This window comes from Cheilinus undulatus, linkage group 13 (assembly GCF_018320785.1).
Source record: "Cheilinus undulatus linkage group 13, ASM1832078v1, whole genome shotgun sequence".
In the NCBI taxonomy this organism is placed as follows: Eukaryota; Metazoa; Chordata; class Actinopteri; order Labriformes; family Labridae; genus Cheilinus; species Cheilinus undulatus.
The window spans coordinates 34,820,687-34,832,960 of record NC_054877.1 but is presented as its reverse complement, the minus strand read 5'-3'; the positions used below and the strand labels follow the sequence as shown (position 1 = coordinate 34,832,960).

Genomic DNA, 12,274 nt, shown 5'->3' with positions numbered 1-12,274 from the left:
GGGACATCGAACAGCGCGGCGCGCACCAATCTGAGCACACTGCAATGTTTTTATTTACATTATGTAACGCTTTGCTCCATGTCCTCTCTGTATAATCCGGGTTTTACTTTCTAACGGGACGTGTTATCTAAGGGAAGCCGTTAATACTGTGATATTAGTTATATGTCATAAACAAAACGGGCTCTACCGGCAAAGAGAAATGCAGAAGTAAACATAGGTCTGTCTATTAGTTCCGGTTTTATAGTTGCCTACATTTTAGACAAGCACGATAAATACAACTGATTAAAAACAAGACTGTACAAGGTAAAATGAAAGCAGACGGATAACTAAATCAATAAATCGTACAATGAAGCAATGATTAAAAAGTTAAAAACAATAGTAGTTATATAAACTCAAATTAAATATGGTTAGCATCAGAAAAACTCAATTTGAGGTCAGAATAGAATGTATTTAAAAAAAAATAAAAACATTTCCAGCTAGAATGACAAAATAACATAAATCCATAAGTAAATTAATAACAGTCCACCCTAAAAGAGGCAGATGTTTAAATAACTCAATATTAGCATGAAAAATATTTTGAAATATAGAGATCAAGAATTAAAAATGAGTAAACTTAAAGTCATGTTTAAAGTCAATTCAAATGGACAACGACACAAGCAAACTCATTTAAGTGGCAGACACAAAAAACAATAAATATGAAATTGTCAGACAGTAAAAGTACAAGAGTGGGTAAAGAAGAAGGGTGGGGATTCATAGAAATCTTACAGCCAAGGGATGAACATGAGGCCAAATGATCTTGAGTCAAAGTGGACATTTGTGCAAATCCTTTACAACATTCTTGAGATATTCTTTTCACAAGCAAGGGAGGCCAAATGACCTTGACCTCCCAAATTCAGTCAATTTATTCTTGAGGCAGAGTGGAAATTTGTGCAAAATATGAAGAAAATCCCTTGAAGTTACGTAACGTGTGAGGGATGAACACAAGGCCAAATAACTTTGACCTCAGAAATTGAATCAGTTCATCCTTGAGTCAGAGTAGACATTTTGGCAAATCCTTCTGTGTTTGTAAGATAACCTGTTCATAAGCAAAGGATGGACATATGGCTAAATTATGTTTACCTTTTACTCATGGCATCCAGAATCTAATCACATTGACCATGAGTCAGAGTGGACATTTGTGCAAAGTATGAAGAGGATCCCTAAAAAGGTTCTTGGTTCACAAAATTGGCATACAACTGTAAAAGACAATGTCTCTAGCCTAGACTGTTCCTGTTGAAGATGCAAAAAAAGATCTCAGTGAAAAGATATACAGTGCTTAACAAATGTATTAGACCACCTGTCATATTTGTCTCAGAGACCATCCAGCATCATGAAGTGCTTTAATGCGGACTTTTTCATTTTCAGTGAGCTCTCCATGTTTTACCATTTTGAACGGGAATGAGGAATTTCAAACTGAATTCACCCTTTTAAACCCAAATTTGAGCCAGCTCACTGGGCTTCTCTGAGAAGTCAGAAGTGAATCAAGCATAACATTCAACCAATAAAACTAATTTTTCTGTTTAGGAATGCAAGTAAATAACTGTAATTTGACATATTAATTAAGAAATCAAGAAATGTGCTTTACTGTTTTTTTGTAAATCAATAAATTTGAAAATTCATAGATAACAATAATTATATTTTAGCATTAAAAATATCATTTGGGTTAAAGAGCTTCTACATATTGGTGTATTAACCATTGCAGAAACATAAAAAATGATTTTGGTAATTATCAATGCTGTTAATTTAGGGCAGCTGTGGCATAAACCTTACTTTGGGTGGTGGTCTAATAAATTTGTTAAGCACTGTACATAATTTGAAAAAAAATCTCAATGTTAAAAGAGAAAATAAGTAAATAGACTAAAAAAAATCACATTTTTATAAAAGGCCACGTTTTACAAAGTTGTTTAAATGGACAATAAAATTATGAAAACTTAAACAAGCGATACATTTAAAAAACTGTATTTAGAATTGTAAGTCTAACATAACAGAATGTAATGATTAGAAACTCTAAAAAGGCTAAAATAAAAAAGTGTAAAAAAATAAAAAGACAAATTAATTAATTAATAGGTATCAAGTTAGGCTATATTTACACATATTGTGTATCTTACAATAATTGATAAAGATGTATCAATGAAGCACAGTTGAAATTCCTGCCTCAAAAGTTGTTCTTCAGTTTACAAATTAATGTGAGAATATGTTAATTCATATCCTCACATAAATATTCATGGTTTCCCCCCCTTAGCTGGCACACATGTACTAACAAACACCAGCATGTGTGTCTGTTTACAGTGTCTGAGTGAACTCTGCATGGAGACCAGATATTAGTTTCTATTAAAAACTCTGAATGTGCAGCTGTGACTCCATGCTGCTGTTACAGACACGCGCATCATGAGATTAAGTGGGATTTGCCGGTTTATAAAAAGCAGCAAATGGTGTGTTTAGGGCCAGCGAGGTCACGCTGAGCAACAGCTGGTGGTAACATATCTGACAAGTCTGCCCTCACACAATCAGCTCTGCAGCACTAAGAGGAAGATGTCACTGTAGAGAGGTAAACGCAGACTCCTCTTCAGGTAACCTGAGGCCTGTTTGTCCTGGACTCACAGCAAACACTAAAACCTTTTTGGAAGGTTCAAATATATGCCATTTAACTCCCCCTTGAAAGCCAAATTTATCATCTGGCCAGGGACTACAGAGGGAAGCTACCCTTTTGGCTAACTCTGGCATCAGCATTGTCCCTGTTAGACAGACATATAAATAAATTAATAAATATAACTACACTAAACAGTGCTCTGGTCCTTTCTTGTCTAATTTTGTGTATAGATGTTTTGTAAGTTTTCAGACTGGAGATCACAGGAATTATTAAATTCAAAGAGGCAAAAGTCAAAGAGCTACCCTATGAGGGTCTCTGTAAGAGACGGTTCGATTAATGCACAGACATTTGTCCATGGAGGTACAGTAGAATTAAATGCGGAAAGACATTTAAAAAACAACAACAACAACAACAACAAAACATTTAAAAAAATAGTTTAAATTTGTGTCTGAGGGACAGCTGCAGGTGTTTAATATTGGGTACAGTCATAAATTCTGTCTTATTACACAAAGCATTTACATTATAGCAGCTGTAGATTGACAAGCAATTTCTTATCTGGTGATAAAAATAAATAACTTTTTCTATTTCTTTTCATTCTTCATTCATTAATAATCACTAATTCATGTGTCTCCTTTTACCTGCTTTGGTCAATTCTGAGCCAATCCCATTCTGCCAAGACCTCTCTTGATCCAATCATCCTGCTGCTGTCATATTTTAAAATCTGTTCTCTCCACAGTCAGTCCATTGTTTCCGTGCGACCGACCCTCCTCTACCCCAGTCACCTCCATTACAAGTCCTCAGTGTCCAGGTCCAGTTCCTTGTGCATCCCGTCATCTCATCACCACATCTGGGTCAAGCTCCTCAGAAATCCATTCTTCAGCTAACCCTACAGCTCCCATCACCACCAGTGTCTCAACAGGGGAGTTTCCAATCCTGCTGTCAGTCTCACTTCCCCTTCAAGTTCATAAAGACGCCATGATGAAGTTTATCAGCCTAAGACATTTCACATATTCAAATTAAAATTAAATTATTATTAAACTTGTAATAAGCCTCTCCTGGTTGAGAAAAGATAACAAAGAGCACAGCCTAGACCTGCTCTTTTGTAGATGACATTTATAGGGATCCACCGGTGCATTGGTTTGATATCAATATTGGCTGACATCAGCCCTATTGAGAAATATTAGCAATGGGGATGAGTATTGAAATCTGGTACCAACACATCTTACACTTACTAGACTGAATTAAAACACAGATATCAATACTTCATTTTGATACCCGCCATCCCAAATGAAAGGCAAGAAAATAGTTATGGAATTTGTGTGATTTATGTGTTAAGCTACACCGGATTTCATTTCTTATCCCATATTAGACTGGTATCTTATACAAGGTATTTCTGTGAATCATTTGACAACTTTTAGTCTCCTGCTGACTTTTAACATACTTTTTTACTCTCAAAGTAGTGACTCAGGCACCGTTTAGGCACCATATAAAAAATATTGATTTAAATGTGGGTGGCACAGGTTCAAGTCTGGCTTGTGGCTCCTTTCCCACGTCTCTCCTCCACTCTCTCATCCCTTTTCCATTAACTCTTTCCACTCTCTTCCTCTATGAATTAAGACATAAAATGCCCCCATATACATATATTACTATTTCAACCATCGGTATCGGCCCTCATTTTGACAACTGGAGCATCTCCTAACATAATTAACTGTTGCTTTACAAAGAAAGATTGATTAAATTAAAGCACATTATGTTACCTTGTGTTTGAAATGGGCTATTGAAAGTTTGAGAGGACTTAACTAACTGAAACAAGCCTTTGATTTCGGCTGAGTGTGCAGGACTGATAATGTATTATCTTCAGTAAAAGAAGCCACATATGGTTCAGCTGGTGGCAGTCGGTTAAAGGCTTAAGGTAAGCAGACCATAAACAGACAACTAATTAAAGTTTGTAAGGTAAGACTTGTGTTGTAGAAGAAAGATGATACAGAGATCAGGTGAAGACAGCAGGCCAAGCAGAGGTATCAACATTACAACAAGAGAAGAGCAGAACAGATTCTGCTGGGTACTGAGAAATAAACGCCTGCAACAATGTAGATGCAAAAATGCAGCAAAAAAGTTGAATATCAGAAAAAGACAGAAAACCCCAAGATGCTGGCAGTGTAACTGTCAAGAATGAAAAATAATAAGACTTCTTTTATTGCTTTTCATCACACATTGCACACATGATCCTTTAAAAACAAATCCACTTAGAAAAGCTTCATTTCTGTTCTTTTCCACTGACAGTCTGTTTGTGAGCATCTTTGTCTGCATTTCTCTCTCTGAGTTTTCTTCTGATGTCTATCTCAAGCTCCAAAAGTTTTACATAGAAGGCCTCAGACATGTCTTCATCTATATCCATCTGAAAAAAAGACAAAAATGATAATGCATCAGATTACATTTAAAGTTTTCTTTCCTTGGTCTTGTAAAACATTAAATTCAACAAGTTTCAGTCTCTCTATTCACAGATAATTTCATTTCTGCCAAGACTTGCGGTGAGGACAGATTAAGAAAGCAGCTTTTGTCTCTGTGTGACTTGTATTAATTCCCCCTCTAGGGTGTGTTTTGGACTTTTTTTTAACAGTAGAATTAACTCATAAAAGATGCATAAACTTCTCTTCTTTTCTGCAAAAAACTAAGGTGAGGTAAGAAAATAGAGGAGATTTTAAAATTAAAATCTGGTTAAAACAGGTCCAAAATATGCAGTTACATCAACTATTTGTCACAAAGCTAATCTTTCTCTTTTAATTTTGTTAACTAGATCAGGAAGGAAGGAAGGCGGAAAGCCTGTCTTCACAAATGTGTTTTAAAAGAATATTTATTTTGAATCAACAATTCACTAATATAAGGCTTTAAAGGCTGGGTGATTCAAAAGTAAGGCTCAAACACATTGCACGGAGAATAGTTTGTATAACATGAAGACAAAGAAGAGTGTTGATGTGACCGTGCAGCTCAGAGAAAAAGTATTTGCCCCCTTATTTCTTATCTTTTCCTTATTTGTCACACTTAAATGTTTCAGATCATCAAACTAATTTGAAAATAAGGCAAAGACAATCAGAGTAAATACAAAATGCAGTTTTTAAATGATGATTTCCTTTACCTCGTCCTATGTGAAAAAGTAATCCTCTCCTGAACATAGTAACTAGTTGTGCCACCCTAGGCGGCAACAACTGAACGCAAGCGTTTGTGGCCAACTCTTCTTTGCTAAATTGTGTTAATTCAGTCACATTGGAGGGTTTTTGACCATGAACCGCCTGTTTAAGGTCATGCTACAGCATCTCAATCATAGTCAAGTCCAGACTTTGACTGGGCCACTCCAAAATCTTCATCATGTTTTCAAGCCATTCTGAGGTGGACTTGCTGTTGTGTTTTAGATCATTGCCTTGCAGCATAACCCAAGTGTACTTGAGGATGAGGTCACAAATGGATGGCTGGACATGCTCCTTTGGGATTTTCTGGTAGAGAGCAGAAATCATGGTTCCAGTTACGGCAAGTCAGCAAAGCAGCCCCACACCATCATACCATGTGTGATTGTTGGCATGACGCTTTTATGAAACGCTGTATTAGTTTTACTCCAGATGTAATGGGATGCACACCTTCCAAAAAGGTCAACTTTTGTCTCATCCATCCATGGAATGTTTTTTCCAGAAGTCTTGGGATCACAGAAATGTGTTTTGGCAAATGTGGGACGAGCCTTTGTGTAATTTTTTTGGTCAGCAGTGATTTTGCCCTTGAATGCCATTTTTTCCAAGTCTCTTTCTTACTGTTGATTCATGTTCAATCATCACCTTAAACACTGACTTTAACTGAGTCAAGTGAGGCCTGCAGGGCTTTAAATGTCATTCTGGGTTTTTTGTAAGCTCCTGGATGAGCTGTCAATGCGCTCTTGGGGTAATATTGGTAGGCCAGCAACCCTTGGGAAGGTTCACCACTGTTCCAAGTTTTCTCCATTTGTGGATAATGGCTCTCATTGCATATTGTTGGAGTCCCAAAGCCTTAGAAATGAATTGGAAACCCTTTCCAGACTAAAAGATGCCAATCAGTGACTTTGTTTCTCATCTGTTCTTAAATTTCTTTAGCGGGCGGCATAATGTGTTGCTTTTTAAAATCTTTATAGTCTACTTTACTTTTTCAGACAGGTTCTATTTGAGTGTTTCGTGATTCAAAAAGTCTGACAGCCATCAGGCCAGGGTGTGGCTAGTGAAACTGAACTCAGCTTTCAAAAGATAGGGTTAATCAGTTAATTCATGACTTAACAACGAGGGACAACTACTTTTAGGTTTGGATGGCTTTTCCCCTTAATAAATAAAATAATAATTTAGAAACTGCACTTTGTATTTACTCAGGTTGTCTTTGACTAATATTGAAGTGTGATAAATATGGAAAAATATTAGAAATCGGGAAGGGGGGAAATGCTTTTTCATAGCTCTACAGGGTCTGAATATCTATGCAATGGTCAAAAGAGCTGTTTGTGGCAGAAGGTGGCCAATTACATCTTTTATGGTTGGTTACTGTGATACACTGTGTGATGTAACTATCATTTTATCAGCGACATATTCAAGACAGGACTCAAAATATATCCTTAATATGTGCGTGACTATGTGATTTCTTGTTTTAAAATTTTCACTTTTGAACCAGTTTAAAAAAAATCTTTTCAACAGTGGCCATATCTTCTCTTAAAAATAACTGCTAGCTGAGTTAACCCTTCTTGAATCTTTGAACTGACTTTTTAATTGAATTATGTAGAACTGTATACCCTTGGTCTAAACAAACAAACAAACACTAAGATTGAGAACATTATAATTTACCTTTCGGGGCTGAGTGTAGCTTTTTCCAAGTCCTGAAGTTAAACTGTGATACTTTGATCTAGGATCCAAAGACTCTGGATTTTGAAGAAACAACCAGTGCTGTGGAAAAGAAACAGAACACTACTTAATTTAAGAAATGATTTCATTTCAGAGACATGACTATTTGAAGAATTTTCACATGTACAACTATACAACAGGCTGATGACATACCAGTGCCTCTGCTCCATTGTATGGTGTGAGTGTAAATGTGTTCGTGAAGATCCGGATCTGTTTGGAGGAATCAGAATAAATCACCAACATTATAGAACCCTTCATACACCTCTAAAAATTCCTGAACATGCTCAAATCAATAAATCAATTGAAGTCAGTGTTTGTATACAGTGACAAGGAAAGAAGTCTCACTAAATGGTCTAATATCGCTGTAACAGTAGAGTGTTATCATTAAGGGGGCATGTAAACATTCTGACTGTTGGACAAAGAGATGGGGGCGCAAGAAGTTTGGCACAACGGCCTGACTTCAGTGTGAGTCATGCGACTCAAAATTCATGGCTGAATCGCAGGAAAAATCACACAGCTTACACCCAGCTTTTCTGTGAATGTCCTAAAGTGGCCAAGCTCTGACTGACCCTATCAAACATCTCTAGAGAGACTTAAAAATGGCTGTCCACTGAAGGTCCCGATCTAACCTGACTGAGTTTGAGAAGATTTTCAAAGAAGAATGGCAGAAAATCTCCCAATCCAGGTGTGCAAAGCTTGTTGCCTCATATTAAAAAAAAGACTTGAGGCTTAATTGCTTCCAAAGGTGCTTCAACTAAGTACTGAGTAAAGGGTCTAAATACTTATGTCTTTGTGATATTTCAGCGTTTCTTCTTTTTAATTGATTTGCAAAAATTCCAAAATGCTGTTTCACTTTGTGATGATGGGGTACTGAGTTTAGATCAATGAGAGAAAAATGAATGACTGCAACATAATAAAGTTGAATAAAGTAAAGGGGGTCTGAATATTTTTTGGATGCACTGTAGATCAAAATAAAAAACTCTATTACCAGCCACATGATGGGCATAATGAGAGTCCAGAAGAAGGAGGGGAGGATGCCATAGGTCAGATTGGTCATCACCAGTCCTGGACAGATAACAGAGGAAAACAGCCCCTGATACAGAGAGAAAGAAGTTAAACACAGGAGAGAAAATGATATATTAATGCTCCACTAGTAAGTACAGAAACCATATCACTGATATTGGTACAGTAGATTAAATGGATTTAGTTTATGAAGTAAATTCATGATTGTTTAACTGAAAGCTGAGCTGATAATGATCTTTAAAACACATGAGTTCAAATCAAAAACACAAACCATGCAAATCTAGTTTCCTTGTCTCATTAATCTCCCATGACTGATTACAATGTTAAAAATCAGAAGCATGTTTACAAAGATAAAATCATGAAGCCAGTGTTTTGAATGAATCTCTGTTCTAGAGGAATAAGTATATTATATAATTTTTATTAAAGACAATGAATATTTTTGAATAGACTCAACCCTGATAGTTACTAATACTATTGTACCAATAACACACAAATTGTGTGATTGTTGTACCTGGCTGTTTTTGTGTCTGTTGAGTGCCACACTGAGCATGTCTGATGCGTACTTTGAGGAACTGTATGGCTCTGTCCCGTTTTTGTGCTGCATGTCCTCCAGACTGAAGGCGGAACGGCTAGCATTACTCGAGGAGGTCCACACGACTTCAGATGAGTGAGCCGCCTGACACAGGAGAGACTCCAACTCCCTGATCTACACCACAGAGACAAGGACATCAATGTACAGTTATTAACCTGTACCTATGAACAGTTATCTGCCTGATACGTGCATTACCATATCCTGAGGATATTTTTTAGCCTTCCCCAGATCTGTGCCTTGCAACAATCCTGCCTCTAAGCTTTGTGGGAAGTTTCTTTGACCTCATGACTTGGTTTTTGCTCTGATATGCACTGTCAGCTGCAAGGCCTTCTATAGAGCCTTCTGAATGCACTATACATATATATTGCCTCAAATAAATACAAATAAATACTATAGTAATCTAGGAACTTTCACCTTAATGTCTTCCTTTTACATTCATGCCATCCAAGCCTTTGAGCTGTGGGGTAATAGTGTTGCTACACCATGCAGCCATACACAACTTTTGTGCCAAATCAAATATCCATGTAAACCATAAATTTCCTCAAGGCATTATTTTTGTTTAGTTCACAGTATGACATGACAAATAAGGTTTTATACCTCTTATCTGTCACTAACAGCTCTATCAAGATGCAGGTTATACACCATAAGCAAAGGCGTATATGCACTGTTTGCTAGCATATGATACAGAGGGGATGTTTTCCAAATATTTCATCTTCAAAATAAAACGTTCTGTTCTTATCGTAAATGTATGGTTGTCTTTCATGTACCAGGAGAAAATGCCCAAAGAGGTTGGTGGCAAAAACTTCCTGCAGACCATCTGAATTGATCTGGTCCTGTTGAGTCAAGAGGCCCTCTGCTGTAGCAAACATGTTGACAACATTTCTGCAGAGAGAAAGGACAATGTTACATCACAGCAGGAAAAACGGATGAGTTACATCAGTGTGAGAGAATCTAACTTTTGGCCATTACAAGAAGACCTGGAGGAAACTGGAAAAAGGTTTGCATTTTTACCTGGAGAAAAGACCTTTGAAGAAAGCTCTGATGTCCACCTGTGGGTTGGGCATAATTCCTGCATTAAGATACAGGAAGTCAATTTTGCTGTACCTGAGGAAAAACAAAAACATGCATCTAACATAATCCTCCTGTAGTCAACATTTATTTGTAGTTTAGGAAAGGAGCAAAGGGAGCTTAAACAGTGTCATGATGCCTTTTTATCCTGTAATCAATACCTAGCCTTGACCTCCTGCGCAGCAGTGAGCACTGACTGCACTGAGCCCACATCCAGGTGTAGCAGCTCCACATGGGCATCAGGGTGAGAGGTCAGGAGGGCGGAGCGGGCAGCCTCGGCTCGCTGCATGTTTCTGCAGGCCAGACACAGCAGGAGCGTGCTGTCCTCAGTCAGCAGCCTCTCACACAGAGCAAGGCCAATACCACTGCATGAAGAGAAAGAGATGTAGACAAACAAAAGAATGTAAGCACACATTTCTGAGCAGCAAAGATCAAATGAGAAAATCAGCAATGAATAATGGCCTGTCTTGGCAAGGGAGAAAAAGACACAAACAGGTAAACTTTACTTTTGGTCTTGAGCTCTACTGTCTTAATTTTTAATCCTCAAAACATCAAGTAAAAGTGCAGACATGTAAACTGGACAGAAAGATAACAATATTAACAGGACTTATTTTCTGTTTTGGTTAGTTTATTGTCTGCAGTATTGGTTTTGTGTATTTCTTTTTAACACACCATTATTTGTAGTACCAAACATAAAGTTGCTGTTGACGCACATAAGTTAAATTAACGTACTTATTTGAACCTAATTTCCATATTTTTCAACACTTTGCCTACTTAGCTTAGTATAGGAAACAATATGTGTAAAAAAATGTAATGTAGGCTATTTTTCTAATGCAAAACCCTCAAACAGAAACCATGTTAACTGGTAAACGTAAAAGAATTGCAGTAGGATTATGTCTATCAGAAGCATTTTCCCTCAGTAGGGAAAAGAAAACGCAAGTAAATCAATATCTCGCGAGAGGTGCTGTCACCATAACAACGTGACGTCTACTCCAGCGTTAAAAGCATTTTTGTTGGACTCACCTGTTAGCGCCGGTAACGATGACAACTTTCTCCATACCTCACTGGAGCTAGCAGCGGCTGCGAGTGAAAACTTGACCAGTACAGGGTCTGGAACCAGCTGTGGTAAACGTGAATGTTCAACCCATCGTCCCATTCCGCTGAGAAACACCAGCCTATGTGCTCCTGAAGATACGTGGTGTGATTGGATGTCAGCAAACAGCTGACCAATCAGCTTCAACTACGGAGAGCGACGAGGGTAAGAGGAGAAAGATCGCAACGACTAAAAAAGTCGATCCTGAAATCTCTCCTGTGTTTTTGAGAAAAAGAAAAGTGTGGAATATGTAAGAGGACATTACATGTTGGTTTTTCTACAACATCGTAATAATTTCTGCTGTTAGAATAGTTGAGATTATTGTGTAGAAAGTCCGTGGAATGTAGAGAGTTTGTCTGGAAGTTTTTAAATTTTTCATGAAAATTTTAAAAGGATTTTTTTGGGGGATATTTTGGCTCAGAAAACATTGAAGTACTTTTAACGAAATTCAATTTTCAGATATTTCCATTGAAATTTTGGAAAGATATTTGTATTTTTGAGAAATTTGATCTTTTTTTGAGTGTGTGTGTGTGTGTGTGTGTGCGTGTGTGTGTGTGTTTGGGGGGGGGGGGGGTCTCGAAAAAATAATATAAGAATTTTAATGGAAATTTAGGGATCTTTAATTTGAGAAATTTGTATTGATGTTTTTGGTATTTTTTTTCCAAAAATGCCCATAAAATGTCAGAAAATTTTCAAATGTAATTTCTTTTATTTGTTTGGGAATTTGTTTAGATTTTAGAAAACAAAATTTCCATAAAATGTACAACTTTCAGAAGAAATTTTGTTCACGCTTGGCCTTCACACATCCTTGTGGTTTATCATCAGAACGACTTTCATTACTTTGAAAGGCTTTCCAACTTCTGGAGTTTAAAGTGTTTTCTGGCAGTGTTAAAATTATGCCAGATTAAGATGTGTATTTTTAAATACGAAGTCACATAATAATGTATAACAATGACAAATTAAATGAT

At 37.0% G+C, this 12,274-nt stretch overlaps 1 protein-coding gene across 1 annotated transcript; it reads right to left on the bottom strand.

Moving 5' to 3' along the window:
• Window positions 1–4,804: 4,804 nt before the first annotated feature.
• On the bottom strand, window positions 4,805–11,397 carry LOC121520534 (3-keto-steroid reductase/17-beta-hydroxysteroid dehydrogenase 7-like). The gene is made up of 9 exons (XM_041804030.1): window positions 11,237–11,397; window positions 10,375–10,578; window positions 10,157–10,249; window positions 9,913–10,027; window positions 9,065–9,259; window positions 8,519–8,623; window positions 7,684–7,740; window positions 7,474–7,572; window positions 4,805–5,027 (listed from the first exon to the last, which is right to left on the bottom strand). The coding sequence occupies exons 1-9, from the start codon at window positions 11,269–11,271 to the stop codon at window positions 4,887–4,889; spliced, it is 1,044 nt and encodes a 347-aa protein (XP_041659964.1). The 5' UTR covers window positions 11,272–11,397; the 3' UTR covers window positions 4,805–4,886.
• Between the last annotated feature and the right edge of the window lie 877 nt (window positions 11,398–12,274).